Source organism: Hydractinia symbiolongicarpus, chromosome 1 (genome assembly GCF_029227915.1).
Source record: "Hydractinia symbiolongicarpus strain clone_291-10 chromosome 1, HSymV2.1, whole genome shotgun sequence".
Classification (NCBI taxonomy): domain Eukaryota; kingdom Metazoa; phylum Cnidaria; class Hydrozoa; order Anthoathecata; family Hydractiniidae; genus Hydractinia; species Hydractinia symbiolongicarpus.
Genome location: NC_079875.1, coordinates 9,016,771 through 9,032,566, shown reverse-complemented (window position 1 = coordinate 9,032,566; position 15,796 = coordinate 9,016,771). Strand labels below are relative to the sequence as shown.

Sequence of the window (15,796 nt, the reverse complement as noted above, 5' to 3'; positions counted from 1 at the left end):
TTATTTTGTTACAGAACTGTTTACTCAATGACCGCACCAGGCGTTTATCTATACCAGAATGCATCACGTACGTTACTATTCGAATGACAAAATACCCATTACTAATTGAAGCTATCATAAAAGCAACCAAAGGTAAACTGTTTATTTGTTTAATTTCTAAAGTATGTTCAACACTTCACAGAAAGATGTTTTTCATGTTTTGTCTTCTTCTTTTTAGAATCCAAGGAGGACTGGCCTAAATTAAAAAACTCTCTCAAACTAGTGAAGGTAAAGCAAAAATAACTTATAAATATAAAATATTTACAGTTTTCATTGTTACCCATCTTATCTTTTCACAATTACCAAGTTTTTTTAAAGCATTTATTTAATTGCGGGAAATCATTTTAAGGATAGTGTTATTGTTTTTACATAACTTTGTTTGTTTGTTTTGGAAAATGTTATAAACTATTTATCAGCTATACCTACAAAAATTGATTTTTATTTTAGCATTTTTTAGCTGCAACTCACAACATTTAGTGTTAAAGCGTTCAAATTTGAGTTTTGTTAAGAACAGTGAACATTTAAAGCGTTTTCAGTAGATATCTTGGAGATTGCAGAGGAACATTTTGTTGCTTTCTGGGTTATATTCATAGCTCATAGTGAAACTTAAAACAACTTAAATTAGGACAAGCAAAGCTAGCAGGCTACCAGTAATTTCCATTATGATGACTCAGAGACATTCTATTATACAACTTGATAATATACATATAATTGTTTATATAAATAAATACTGATGCTGCTCTCTGGCTCTGAACAAAAAGTACCTCTGTTTCTTGGCCTTTATTCTTCTCTTGTTGCCTTGATTCGACACATTATTACTGTATGTCTTTAGGAAGTACTAAAAGCTGTTGATGAAGCTGTGAATATATATGAACAACAAAAGGTACGTTAACAACCAATACTTTCCAACAGAGTACTTAATAGCCCTAGGCGCCATTATGTAAAGCATGTTTTCGTCTTTCTTTATGACCAGGGTTGCATTTAAATAAAACAAAGAAAGCTATGTACCCTCAAACTATACATGTAACATAATACATGGATTTATTATGGTAATTAGGACCAACATTGTACTACTGTTTGCATATTGTGAATAATTTGGTTGTTATTTCTTAGGAACTTGCACTACTCAAAAAGAATCTAGATCGGAAACACGTGGTAGAAATTAAAGGTGCAAATAACACAAAAAAGACTTATAAAACTACTTATTTATTTCATAAACGTAGTCGATTATTATACGATAAAAAGACGGTACTGCGTGGCAAAAGCAAAAGTCATGGTGAGCATATTTTTATTATATTTTTTTGTTTATAAAAGTATTTCATTTGTATGTAGGTTCTCCATTTTTGTGTTGTTTATTGTTTTGGTATCAGTAAATTTTATTTCTATTTTTTCTTTTTTTTTCTTTGTATTTCTATCTCTTTGCTTTATCCTTTTAAAAATATATTATTTTCCTTTCCGTAGATACTAGAATGATTGTTTTAGCAGAAAAAATTATATTCTTCCAAGATAACGGTGGTAAATTACAGTTGTTATCTGCAGATAATAAGGTAGGAGATTATTTTTTAAGCAGATATGATACTTACAGAAACTACCCTTAATTTTGAAAATGGATAATCTTCTAAATGTTTCATCTAACTCATTTTCCCAGACAATGTCTGAAAATTTAACAGCCTTTGTAATTCGTGATGGCACTCTGCATTTGCGGACGTAATTGCCGACATATTTTTAAAACATATAGTTGAATTGAGTATAGCTCAGTTTCCTCCTACAAAAATGCATTAACATTAAAAGCTAAAAAATTCATTAGCATAATTTTTGCACTTCAACTACAAAAAAAGCTAACATTTATTTTTAGGTGTTATTTTATAGTTTTTATTAACTATAAATATATTTCTTCATTAAATTTTTATTTTAATTCAAGGGGGTAGCTAAAACATAACACACACAGACAAAAGAAAATATAAGAATAAAGCGTTGTGCAATGTAATGCTATAAATATGTTTGTATAAGATATATATTAAATCATAAATTACTGATGAAAGTAGAGAGAAACTTTTTCCTACGTAAATTACAAAACTGCCACAGTTTCCTAAATAAGTGCAGAAAGTGTGACAACATATATTTGCCGACTTAAAATGCTGAATTACAAGGGCTAAGTATTTCATTTCATTGACTTCTAACTTGGCCAACTATTGCTATCCTAACTATGACACCATTACAAATATTGATTTATCATTCCTTCCAGGCTCCTGTTTTGCCACTAAAGAATTTAATGGTACGGGAAGTAGCAACAGATAACAAAGCTTTGTTCTTAGTTAGTACAAGTAAAGATGCGGCACAGATCTATGAAATTGTTTGTGATAGTTACAAAGACAAAAAAGAGTAAGTTATTATTTGGCAGTATTGTAAATTTTCCTTGTTGGTTTTATGCCTTCTCTCTCATATTCAGATTTTGTACTGTGTAGAGTGCTTTTTCTCGTATTCCGTCAAACTTGAACAGGCATGGGTAGCACCGTACAATCTTCTCGTTTGTTTCATGTTCAGAAAGGTTTTCTAAAAATATATGACTATGCTTATTTATAGTTATAAAATAATAATGAAAAGAGATATGGGTTCAAATTAACAGGTCACAATTTAAAATCACTCTATAAAAAAATTATTAAAATTGTGAATCCCATTTTTTCATCAATCGTTTTTATCACTATTATTATTATTTCTATAATAGTTGTTGCAACAAAATGACCATTATTAAAGGGGAAGTGGCCTACAGTGCTCGGACCATTATCCATTTATACACATGCAAATTTCATTTTCTAGTAAATGACTGATTAGTTTTATATTAGTTACTCTCAAATATTGTTGTGTTAAAATTTGTGTCACCTACACGTAAAATCTTTGACACAAAAATGTCCTTATTATGTCAATTTTAGATTCATGCCCAAGCTTCAAGGTTTTATAAAGGCTTGCCCTGAAGAAGAAGGTATGATGACATAAAAATTTAACTTTCTAATCATTGTATTTTCACCGTCATATGTTTAGTTCCTTTTTTTGTGTTTTTTTTTTCTACCAGTGTAAGTGCTGATTGTTTTTTGTTTTGCTTTTCAGAGGATAACTTAACTGACTTAGAGGAAGAAGCAAGGAGAGAAGAAGAAGAAAGAATGACAAAACTAAAAGAAATAATTGGTATTATATTTTTCTATGTTTTCTGGACTTCAAATCAGAAAAATCCAGAAATTTTCAGACTTTTTCTGTTCACATGAATGTGTTCACATAAGTCAAATACTGGTTTGTTTTGCATATGTCAGTATTTTCAGGATGTATGCAATATAATTTTTGGTTGTTTACAATGCTTAAAATTAAAACTGCTGCACCAAGGATGTTGAGAAATTTTGTTACTTAATCCAAAAGTTCTTTTGAGAATTAAAAATCCAAAGAGTTTTGGTTGGACATGTGCAGCTATGTGCAAGAAATTGCAACTAAAAATTTAGCACTAATGCATTTCTTTTTCCTGTAATTAAATATCTCTCCCTTGTGTTATTTAGATAATTTGCAGGCAGCTGATTATAATATAGCCCGCAAGCTATCTGAAAAAACCTCGCTTGTCAACGAAATGAGAGTAAGTGACATAAATGGCATTGGCAACTCTTTTTGTCTCTGGATATGCAGATAAAAAATATTGATTTAAATACTTGTTAAATGTTTTTATAGGACATCATAGAATCAATGGATGATGTTGGCCCTATAAAGGTATTTTTGTTTGTTTTTATTTAAGTTAATTTTTTAGACATTTTAACCTATTTTTGATCAGTTTTATTAGCAACTTTTATTATTGTGATCCTACTTTTTTTGTTTTTATCCAGGGCTCACCATGTAGTGAATTAAAACCAACAGATGTAGCCAATGCCAGGTTAGCGCTTAAAACTCTCTTTTTTTAAAAAAAAAAACAAGAGAATGTACTAGTAACTTCGAACACGTTCTTCTTATTTTTTTTCTGTTTTAAGGGACACGCTGGAAGCATGTTTAACTGAAGGTATGTGTTGCAGTCTCTGATGTGTAGCAATGACACGCCTCCTCAAAATTTCACAACTCTCTACAAAGTTCCATAAAATTTTTCTAACCAGCTTATCGCACTTTTGTGTTAGTATTGAAATAAAACTTTTTACATATCCTCAATAAGGAAAAAATAAAAGTCATAAAAGTTCTGGCTTATGTGTGAAACAAAAGTTAGTAGAAATATAATGATCGGGTGGTAAAGTAACCCCTCTCCCCTAAAAAAGAAAAAAGGGCCAAATCTTCTTGCCAAAAAATCTTTGTGACAGAAACTTAAATATTTTTTATTAATTTATTTTTCTTTTCTACCGCACGATACAACACGTGGTATAGTGTAAACAAGCACGAAACAAAATATTTTCATTTCACCATACCTGATATATTTTGTCTGGTCGGCCTAAAAAGCTATCTGTTATAGTGAAAACAAAGTTCTGAAGTCCTTAGATCTCTTTAAATTTAAAGCTATAAAAACCTGCAGCCTTATATGAGGAAATTCATTTCAAAGCTTACCTAATTCTAGCTTGAATTATTATATATATTCGCATTATACAATATTTATACATAATTTACATATATATTTTACTTATTATTATTATAGTCAACCGGCTAGAATCCACACTATGCAACTCACAAGTCGATTTACCAATAGCTAGCCCCTCTCCTTCACCTGGTGCAAGCAACACATCAATCAATAACACAAAAAAATCCGATGTATTTACTGGTTATGACCAAAGGATTAAACCCTCGGTTTCTTCTGGAAGCGTAAATCGTTCCGTTTCGACCAATCGTATGTCAGTATCGAGTAAATCTTCAGAGACAGACTTATTGTTAGGCAAAACGCGTAAAAATAATGCTATCTTAACAGTTATTGGGCGGACGAAAACAATCGGCTCAACGGAAGATTTACAATCTATTTCTTCTTCTACTTCCAATACAAGTATATCAACAATAGGGACTACAATATCACAGGTAAACACTTACCTGAATGGATAACGTGATTTTCATTTAAACATCTTTTTTGGATTGTTTGACCCCCTTTTAAGTATAATCTTTACCTTCATACTTTTATATAGTTACGTTTTTTGCTTGTATTTAGATAAGCTTGTTCCAAAATTTAAAGGATAATTTATCGGCCCTAGTGGTAAGTATTTCATGCAGTGTTTTTTTTCTATGTATTTGTAATTGTAACAGCTAGAAATTTTCTTCGCTATTGTGTCACTTTACTTAATATCTTTTTAAGCCCTTAGCAGTGTTTTTTTTACCTTTAGTTTTTGGTTTGAAGTTCTATTTATACAATTTATATGTAGTCTATTTATTTATCTCTTTAATTTACAAATTGTAATTCATACACAGGTCTCTTGTTGATACCAGATATCGTATAACTAGTTATATATTTACCGAACAGACTAACTATGTGTGATAATAATCAGCTGGGCGGTGTGAATTGATTTAATAAGAAGTTCACTAACAAAAGTTGAAATTTTTTTCAGGAAGTGACTGGTAAACAAGACGTGGAGATTGGGAAGTAAGTTGTCGTTTTACTTTTACTTATTGTCTTAAATAAACGGAGAGTATACCTCCTGTTCAAATCACGACACGATCTTTAATACTGTACCGCTGTTATAACTGTGACACAAAATGGTAACTAAAAACTTAGCTGTGTTGCATATTTCTTTAGAAAGTCACTAAAAACACGAGCGTTTATTTTATGTTACTCTTTTGCTTTTCTTTTTTTACGTAGAATAGCTACAATAATAAATTACAATAATATAAGAGATAAGAGTTCTAGCTCATATGAGCCAGTTTCTCAACTAGCACAAATAAAATTTGTATAAAAAAAAATTAAGATAATAAGCTTGGCTTAAATTAACCTGAAATAGTTTTCTAGCTTACTGAAACTGCTAGTATGACATCTATTTATACTCTAATGCTTCCACCTCGACCTTTCATAAGTTTTGTTCAAGTAATGCATTGTTAAGTAGCGCAAATATGATGCGTGGCGTCTAAAAAATGATCGTAATTTAAAAAATTTTGACATTACTATTTTTTCTCTGATGCCAGTTTACCACAAGTTTCCAAGTTGTTTCGTAAGCGAAATGCTTTGATGTAACGAAACTCGTAACTTGTTTACACATTTACCGAAAGTATGCGCTGTGCATACATTTATTAAAAAATTATTTTTAAAATTTCCTATTGATGGGATAACCATAAAAACTGACTTGGCTGTGACCAAAAAAGGTACCTGCAAGTAGCGACAGCCTAAATCTCGCGGATCTCCTTATAGACTGACGACTTGTATTACACAAGACTCCCTTTAAAATAAAAACAGAAGTAATGATATGTAATAAAAGTCTGTTCTTAGCTCGTTTTATAACTTCCCGAACAAATTTTGTTATAAGTTAATACACCTGCTCCACATTTTACTTTTCTTATATGTTGTAAAATATCCTGGTCTTAAAAATTTGCACGGGTCTGAGTAGTTTTTTATGTAAGGCGTAGTGTCCAAAGGGAATTCAAAATTTCGGACATTTTTAACTAGTAAAACACATCTTAATTTAACTTTGTCACGATAGCCACTTAACGTATAACTCTCCAGAAAAACCTCGAGTCTCCATAGCTTCGTCTAAAGCTGTTTTCCCTTGTTTATTTTTTATCGAAATATCTGCGCCATTATCTGCAATTAAACCGAATGTTTTAACTTGTCCAGTCCTTGCTGCAATGTGCAGTGCTGTATCGCCATATCTGTTCTGCAAAATAACCTTACAGTTATTTTCCAGTAACTTCACAACAATGTCCGTATGATTTTTCTGCACTGCAAGATGTAGTGGTGTATTTCCATTTTTACTTTGAACGTTCGTGTCAGCTCTGTTGCTAAGCAACACTTTCACGACATCTGTATGGTTTTTGTAAACAGCTTTATGCAGTGCCGTGTCATCAAAAACAGTTTTGTTTACATCAGCACCGTATCTTAACAGCAACTCTACCATTTCGAAATGCCCATTTGTGGCTGCCCGTGTTAAAAGCGTTGTCCCTATGGTGAAAAATAGTTTGTGTTTTCTTAAATGTTCTTCACAAGCAAATTTTTGTAATTAGACTAATAATCAACAAAAGTTGGCTGATGGGAAGATTTAAGGAGAGAAAATCAAGTATTTCTCAGAAACATTGTTGTTACAGCTTATCAGACTATTTATGTGAAATAGCGCATTATTTGCAAATTTGATTATACAAGTTTGCCACTACTCCTTAGAATTAAGTTTTCCTCATGTTTGAAATCTCTAAAAGTAGAGTTTTTCTCACCTTTTTTCATCAAATGTTCTCAGTTGCAGTTTTACGGGACTGCGTGGTGGAATGCATAGAACAATAAAGAAATGCATAGAACCGTGAATTTGAGCTCATGACATTACCTTTAAAATCTCCTTAATGTTCTCCGGCCACTAATGTTCTCCGGAACATTTCGAAAGATGTTTTCAATTTTTCAAGTCTTTTTATAAAAATGCCCTCAATTTCTCAAAAAAAAAAAAAAACGTTAAAAATTGTCATCAAAAGGCTAAAAATCTCAAAAAAATTTATGAGAACACCGTCGTCTTGTCAAAAATAGATAAAACCTCATCAAATGTCTTTAAATCTCCTCATTCAGAAAAGAGTGGCAACCAAATATCGAGTTTTAAGATATCTCGCAAATATTGATTGACTTGTTCAAGGAATAATGAAAAATTGTAACAGGTTAGAATAACATTTTCTTTCATATATCACGCTTTTTGGCAATAATAAACTTAGTTAAAATGGTGTATTGAGAAACGTATTGAAAGATATCAGTGTGTTATATAATGTCTTTACCTAAAACGTTCTGATCCACATCAAAGTCTGTACTCAACATTCGTTCAACTTCGTCAAAATTATTACTATCCACAGCACTCAATAAGTCAATAAAATTAACCGGTTCTAATTTCTTAAGCCGTTCTCTCTTCGATCTTTGCTTGGAAAAACTTTTCAGCATGTTGTCTCGGCGTGTTTTGTTTTAGATTAAGTAACTTAAATTCGTTTTTAAAATCGTTATAAAGTGATTTTCTCTATTTCTTGTTATCATCGTAATATATTTTTAAGACCTGGTTTCTACCACCTTGGTACTAAGTAAATAAACCTTTAATGCAACTTTTATAGTTAATTATGATGACTTTGCAGGTTTTTTAAGTGTCAATAAAAACCAACTTACAATGATATTTATTACGAAACGACAACTGGTTTCCACGTAAAATGCGTTTGTTTAAACAATGACGTCATCATGTAATCACAGTTGGCAAAATAAGCTTGATTTGACTAGCGAACAGCGATTTAAATATAAGACCCGGTTTTCATTGTCTTGTATGCGTTCATCTCTTACGAACGTCCGGTTTGATTTCCGCTGAAGAAAAATACTTATAACGTGAAGAGCTTTTTAGGCCATGTTCTCACGTTGAGAATAGAAGTCGTTTTAAAACAATTTCGTAGCGGATAGTGTCCGTTTACACGAAATCCAATTTATCCTAAATGGAATGATTTCGTTCCGATACGAAATGATTGTGCTTCTTGTGAACAAAAAAGCACAATGGCGACTTTAAATGTAAACAAATATAACTGCAATTCTTCAATTAAATTTCTGAAACGATTTTTCCATGGAATCATTCATATCCGCAATGTGTAAGAATGGATCTGGTATTCAGACTGTTACCACACTTAATTTTTGTATTAGCAGGAAATGTGAAATATGTTTCTATTTTACAGGATGCGTCTCGAGCTTCAAGAGAATCGAGCGGAAATATCGAAACTGAAATTAGAACGGAAGGAACTACAAGATAAATTAGTCACGCAACAAAAAGACAGTGAGCGATCAACTCGCCATGACAAAGAACAACTCGCCAAAATAGCGCGTGATTTCAAGCGCTCCTCTGATAAAGTAAAGCAACAATTAGAGGAGAAGAATATGAAATATTTACAACTCGTCGAAGACTTGAAACCTCTTGGTATATACGTGTTGGGAGGGAAACCAACGACGAGATCAGACGCTGAAGATGGCATGTTTGTGTAAATCATAAAATAAATACGCTCACGCACAGTCAGCCATACTTAATTTCCTGCGGTGGAGTTTGCTTTATTACCTCCACAATTTAATGTGGGTATTCTCCGCTATAATAGGACGAAGAGCTGTGAGCGGTAAATGGAGCATTAGAGTGATCATAGCGCAGGAGGACATTTTAAAAACAGATCTGCGTTTAACTCTTCTGTTTTTATTTTTATACTTTCCAACAAAGTAGTTTATATTCAGATCGTGCATGTGGGAGAAGTTCTTTCTTTTTTTATTTTTCTTTAACTTCATCTTATTTTGCGAAATCTTCCCGAGATAAATTTAGACAACCTCTCCTGAAATGTTAGTAATTCGTTAAGGAAAAAGAAAGGATTTTATTGTTTTTGCTAATGAGAATCCAAATTGATAATAATGTTTTCTCGGGATAAACAAAATAACTAGTTCTACATACTATATTTTTTTGAAATATAGACTAGCTTCTGCGCGTGCACATATACTTTTATACTGATTTTATATACTGATACAGAAACAATCAGCCCCCTGCTATACATCATATTTGCGATATAAATTAACAAAAATTATGTTTATATCAGGGGGGTTATTTTGTGACTGCTTTTGTATTAGTTCGGTAAAGGTGATATTTCAAATAACCGAAATATTTTGATGACAATTTAGTAATGGATATTAATAATTATTATTATTACGAACCTCTTTCCCGCGTTCTTTTTTATCATCAATCTAAAAATTAGCAAAAAGGGCGTGGTAACGAGGTTGTATTAAATGTTTATAAGTTTATTTTAATTAGTCTCTTGTGGAAACCAGTGAACTTATGTGAAACCACCACGAAACTAAGATGCATTGAAATTACTGTAATTCGGTCTACCGCGCAATACGCTAACACATTTATGGGTTTTTTAAAAAGGTTCGCCTGTTCAGGAGTATAAAAATCAAAGTACTACGTCGCAATAAATTGTATGTAGTATATATTATATACCAAGACGCCCTTCTATTTAATAAACAAAATTGTCCTTTGTAGTGTGGAAATATGCTAAAATACTTTCTGGCTTTTATGCGCGCTATTTCAATGGGGTGCGGTAACTGGAATAATTACAGTAATCGTTTTAGATCTCTCCAGTTCGTGAAAAAAACTTTCTCTAGGAATTTATTAATAGACTTTCTATCTCCAACGCTGTGAATATCTCCACCGTTGTGGATGTCTGTATTACACCATTTGTTATGATATGATTATGCTGTATTATGTGGGTACATAGCTTATGCAAAGGTGATTTTTATATGTTCTTTTTTCAAGTGTATGTTTGTATCTTCCCATATTTACTCTCCTTCGCAGAGTTTTTACAAGAAAAAGCGAAAGAAGAAATACTCTGCGATAGAGAATGGAAATGACGATAGAGTATTTTAGTAAGTTATTTTGTAGACTACTACATATATCGACTTTGAATTTTATATTTCGTTTATCTTTTACATGAGACTGCTGACTAATACAAAATATTGAAAATCTTGAATCTTGTGGTAGTTTTTTTAAAAGCGTCAGGAGTTGCACTATATGAACTTCATTTGACATCTCAGACGTACAATTACTTTTTAGGCTTAGTATTCTAAGCGGACAGTTTTTAAGACAAGGAGACAGTTTTCTGATTATTACTACTTGTATATAATGATTTCAATACCAGAAGAAATGATATCATAAACCTCGTACCCAACTCTTTTATTAGTTTCAGGTGGGTTTTATTCGAAGTGCATGGTTATATACAAGTAACCGGTACACCAGTAAATAATTTAAACCACAGGTAACTCGAGCAGGAATTAGTTTAAACTGTTATACCGCTATTTTTTGCAATAGTGGGAGGGACTTAGCAATTTCAAAGTATTAATTATAGGGCGGTTAGAATACACGGCTGCAAAATTTCCTAAATGTGAATAGGGGTAGACGGGTAGACTATTGAGACCAATAAAATTGATGAACGTAGGATAAAAATGATCGCTTCAATGTTTTTTTAGTGTACTTTAGTATTAACAAAAAAAATGAAGACCTGCCATTCTTTCTTTAGGGATAAAAAGTTCTCTTCCGTGTCCGCACACACTTATTTGGCATACACTTCACTTTTTCTCCTTTACAAACGATTGTCTTGTGCCAGTTGCATTCGTCTTTCTTGTGCCTTGTCAGATGGCATGATCTTGTAAATAGCTGACTGCAGTCATCACACTCCAGTGTCTTTCTCAAAGAGTAATGCCTTTCATGCCCTCCATTTATTTGTTTTTGTGCGTAGACGAGTCTCGCTGTTTTTCGTTTGTTCGTACACTCTGATGTTGAGGTTGAAGTGCCTGGTGTCGTTATTTTTTTTCGTAATTTTATTAAGAAAAGTTTCTTATGTGGTTTTTCAAAAAAGAAGGCGAAATTTTATCAAATTAAGAACATTGTGTTTGTAAGTGTCCAATCTCTACGCACAAGCAACGATGTGGACGAACTACACATTACAGTAATTCAACGTCAAGCACGTGCAGTAGAAAATGCAATATATACAGTGCTTCATCTCAAGCGCCCTAAAAAGCTGTAGTAGATTTTAGACAGCCTAATAATGTTCTTTTTTATATATACAAATTTCTTTCAAGCATTTGTATAAAATTTTAATGCAACCTCGTTCCCAGGGCTTGTTTCTCTTTCTTGATTTTTGAGGGCGAGACACAAATTTGAACAAGGAGACGTTAACTGTTTTTTTCGGCTATTTATTTCGCCCCTTTAAAATGTTAAATATTCTATGGGATGTTTTTTTAGACGAAAATTGACCAGATTGAACCAATTTACAAGATTTCAATTCGCAGTCGTATTTTTCACATGTTAACGTTACTCACCTGCGCCTATATAGAGAACTTGTGTGTAGGAAGGAAGCGAAGCGTTTTGTCGTTTATGAAGACACACGTCTACTCATGTTACGGACAGAAACACAAAATACTTTGTAATTAGTTCACTGTTTATTACGCAGCTTGTACCCCGAGACACGAGTATATGTTTTTTCAAGTAAAAAACCTCATTCACCGGGGGACGCGGATGCGACGTGAGATGAAGTAACTAAAAAATGTTTGAGAGCGCACTACTTTCAATGAGCAGACAAATTTTTTTGTCTTCCTGTCATTAAAAAAAATTAAATCGATTTCAACTTTTACTTCGGATTTGAACAAATGTGGTTATAAACAAATCCATTTTGAAAAAATAATTTGCACAACCAATCAGATTAGAGAAAATAGTTTGCGCTTCTCCGTTCAATGTGTTGATACGAGTTTTCTGGTCGACCTCGCTGACGGCTTTCTTACACCTTTCTCGTCGCAATATTGTACTACCTGAGAAAAACATCTTAGGGAAAAGCCTTTTCTGTCCAGTGAATTTTCTCGACTAATATTTCACGACTCCTGTGCTTAACTGAAAGGACTATTCAACCTCATCCCGTGTGAATATCATAGACTGAAAAAGACCTAGGGACGGGGCTGGAGACAATTTTGTGGCTATTTTCGTATTCCAATTTCAGCATTCATCTTAATTATGGGGTCCCAATTATCTTTTGTTTTTCAAGAGAAATTGATTGTACTGAAGAGATTGTTCATTTTTTGAGAGACTAGGCCTAACTTTTGTCGTATATCTATTTTTAAACGAAATTTATTTTACTGTAGAGAATACTCTTCTTCTCGGAGACTATACTAACACCTTTTTTAAAAACTAATAAGAAAAATGAGAATTTAATATGGAGAGTTATGAAATTGACATGACTGTTTAAGTTGGCGGCAATTTCTGAACAAGTGGCTTGTAACGAAGTGGTGCTTCGAGAAGTTGGTTTATGACACGAGGTAGAAACATAACAAAAGGCTCAAAGGTTGAAAAAAGTTAAGGTTAGTAGCAAAAAAATTGTGTAAATACTTTGCAGGAAAAAATATTGTTGTAAGGAAAAAAATAAAATTATGTATAAGAAATTTCTGGGAAAAATATTTTGTAAAAATAAAAGGACGCATTTTTTTTTTGATTTCTTTATTAGTTGTGTTTGATAATCCGAGAAAAATGTTTTGCTGGAAAAAAGGACGTATAGAAATATTTTTGTGAAAAATATACCTTAAAGAATTAATTTTAGCGAGAACTAATGTTCGCGAGATATTTCTTTGTCAAAAAAAAGTATTTTCCCAAATAAGCATATTACGCGAGAATAAAATGTCGTGAAATAATGCCCTTAAGTATTAATTTTAACTACTTGCATTTGAATCTATCTAGGTAGTAAAAGTGCATGACTTGATCGCCTACAGAGATTACAATACAAATAAGAAGAAAAGAATGAATGACTAGAGAAATGAATAAACGGACGCTGAAATAATTTTTTAAAAAATCGACACTGCGTAAAAATTTGAAAACACGATGTCATTTTGAAACATTAAAACTAATGAGGTAGGAACCAAAATCAAACACCTTTTCAAATTTTTTGCAAATAAAAAATTTGTTTTGTGTGATTGTCGAGCCTTCGGATTAATCTTGACAATAAATCGGATTATTATGACAATATTTTTCAAATTTCATTGAGAGAAATTGAAAAAAAAATAGAATTTCGCGGTAATTGAACTTTTGCAAATTTACGAATAGCAAGATTTCCAATAAATTTCCCAAGATTTAAAAAAAAAATACGAAATTGTTTCCCGCGCTAACAAATCCCAGCTAACATGATAGCACGTTAGTTGCTTTTTCTAGCTCAAAAATTTTAATTTCAGATTTATGAACAGTACAATAAAACAGACGAACAACCCACTGCAACATTTCGATGTCATGTTTTAGTAAGAACGCACAGGTATGTGTATTATTTACTCTTATTTTTGTTGTTTATTTCTGTTATTTATTTATTTATTTGTGAACCTTAAGTCATAGTTTTGTAAACTTTGTAATTTTTATTCATAATTGATAGAGAAATTAATTTACAAAAATTAGAGAAAGTCACATTTGACCTCGTCTCCATGGTCTTTTCTTTTTCCGATAATCTTGCACAGCAATTGGTTGCTAGTTGGTTTAACTTTCTTGTGGGTTGGTAGGTTGGTTGGTTTGATTTTTTTGTTAATTACTTCTTTGGTTAGTAGGTTGGTTGGTATGTTAGTTGTTTTTTGTTGGTTATTCAGTTGGTCAGTTGGTCCAATTTGTTTATTGGTTAATTGGTTTGATTTTTTTGGTTAGTTGCTTGGTTGGCTAGCAAGTTGGCTGGTTGGTTTGTTGGTTTTTTCTTGCAGTTGGATGGTTTGATTTTTTGGTTAGTTGCTTGGTTGGTTAGCAAATTGGTTGTTGGTTGGTTGGTTTGTTGGTTTTAGCTCCTAGGTTGATTGGTTTATTTAATTTGTTGGTTGGTTGGTTGGTTGGTAAGCTGGTTGCTTGGTTGGTAAACTTGTTAGTTGATAAGTTGGTTAGTTAGATTGGTTTAAATTTTTTTTAGGTTTTTCATTGGTTTGTAAGTTGGTTGGTTCGTCGATTTGTTGGTTGATTGTCTGGTTAGTTTATTAGTTTTGTAACCGTAGTTAGTTGATTTGTTTGTTGGTTAGTTATTGGTTGATTAGTTTAATTTGTTTGTAGGTTTAATGACTGATTGGTTGGTTTGTTCATTGCTTAGTAAGTTGGTTAGTTAATTGGTTTGTTTTCATTTAGTTAAGTGGTTTAGTTTATTCGATGGTTGGTGGGTTGAAGATGAGATTCTTTACTTTCTTGTTTGTCTTTGTCTTGTTGTTTCTTTGTTGTTGTTGTTTTTATTTGTTTGTTTGATTTGTTTTGTTTTATCTTGTTTGTTTTTGTTGTTGTTGTTGTTTTTATTTGTTTGTTTGTTTGTTGTTTGTTTGTTTTCTCATGTGTCCTTGTTGTTTTCTTGCTTCTTTTCCATTAATTGGTTAAGTAGTTAGATTGTTTGTTTGCTTGCTTTGTATGCCCGTTTGATTATTTTATAAGTTTGGTGATTTGTTGTTTTTTGTTGTTTTGTTTTATTTCTTATTTTTTGCCATATAATATGCAATTCTATTTTGTTTTTCGTATATTTGTTACTTTAATATTACGAACTAAGGATATGTGCCAATCACCAATTATGTTTAGATCGTTTTGGAAGGAACATTTTTGTTGATGCAAGAAACAGGAAGGAGGATGAATAGTAAACACATTATCCAGTGAAGATGAAAAAGAAGAAACATCGCGAAAGGAAGATTGATGCTGACAACACCAAGACATGAACCAATGAGGATGAAAATGAAGTAAAAAGAAAGAAGCTGTATATCAAGTACAATTTGTTTCTCCTTTGTTTCTGTTTCGCGCTTAAGGTAAGTTTTTAAGTAAGTAGGCAGGTAGGCAGGATTGCGCGCTTAAGGTAGGGAGGTCTCTAAGTAAGTAGGCAGGTAGGCAGGTTTGATAAGGGACGCGTCTTTCATTTTTTCTTCTATCTCTACTGCTTACTTTTCACGATAAGTTAGGTGGTCTCAAAGGACAAGCAGTTAAGCAATCAGATCTGTTTTGTTTATTTGTTTATTTTATTTGCTTATTTGTTTATAATTTATGGCTATGTCGTAAAATGATCTTGCCATAAACATCGTTTTGCTTTTCCTAATACATATAACGCGCACGTGTTTTTAAGT

The 15,796-nt window shown here is 32.1% G+C and overlaps 2 protein-coding genes across 5 annotated transcripts in view; one reads left to right on the top strand and one right to left on the bottom strand.

Annotated features, from left to right (window-relative positions):
* The window catches only part of LOC130636485 (rho guanine nucleotide exchange factor 28-like), a 49,026-nt gene extending 38,159 nt beyond the window's left edge, over positions 1-10,867 (top strand). For all 4 annotated transcript variants that reach the window (XM_057446248.1, XM_057446241.1, XM_057446233.1 and 1 more), the window contains 16 exons: positions 15-132; positions 218-267; positions 872-922; positions 1,153-1,315; positions 1,501-1,586; positions 2,285-2,421; positions 2,970-3,019; positions 3,145-3,222; positions 3,582-3,655; positions 3,748-3,786; positions 3,900-3,946; positions 4,041-4,069; positions 4,688-5,058; positions 5,186-5,230; positions 5,580-5,614; positions 8,851-10,867. In XM_057446248.1, the coding sequence (XP_057302231.1) occupies positions 15-132; positions 218-267; positions 872-922; positions 1,153-1,315; positions 1,501-1,586; positions 2,285-2,421; positions 2,970-3,019; positions 3,145-3,222; positions 3,582-3,655; positions 3,748-3,786; positions 3,900-3,946; positions 4,041-4,069; positions 4,688-5,058; positions 5,186-5,230; positions 5,580-5,614; positions 8,851-9,154 (1,677 nt within the window). In that variant the 3' untranslated portion in view covers positions 9,155-10,867. The remainder of the gene's footprint in view (positions 1-14; positions 133-217; positions 268-871; positions 923-1,152; positions 1,316-1,500; positions 1,587-2,284; positions 2,422-2,969; positions 3,020-3,144; positions 3,223-3,581; positions 3,656-3,747; positions 3,787-3,899; positions 3,947-4,040; positions 4,070-4,687; positions 5,059-5,185; positions 5,231-5,579; positions 5,615-8,850) is intronic.
* Positions 5,792-8,168, bottom strand: LOC130636514 (ankyrin repeat domain-containing protein 2-like). The gene is made up of 2 exons (XM_057446261.1): positions 7,927-8,168; positions 5,792-7,120 (listed from the first exon to the last, which is right to left on the bottom strand). The coding sequence occupies exons 1-2, from the start codon at positions 8,084-8,086 to the stop codon at positions 6,654-6,656; spliced, it is 627 nt and encodes a 208-aa protein (XP_057302244.1). The 5' UTR covers positions 8,087-8,168; the 3' UTR covers positions 5,792-6,653.
* Positions 10,868-15,796: the final 4,929 nt, after the last annotated feature.

Coding starts and splice junctions, on each gene's coding strand:
- LOC130636514 (XM_057446261.1), bottom strand. CDS start 8,086: ATGCTGAAAAGTTTTTCCAAGCAAAGATCGAAGAGAGAACGGCTTAAG. Junction 7,121..7,926: donor TGTGGATCAGAACGTTTTAG/GTAAAGACATTA, acceptor TTTTCACCATAG/GGACAACGCTTTTAACACGG.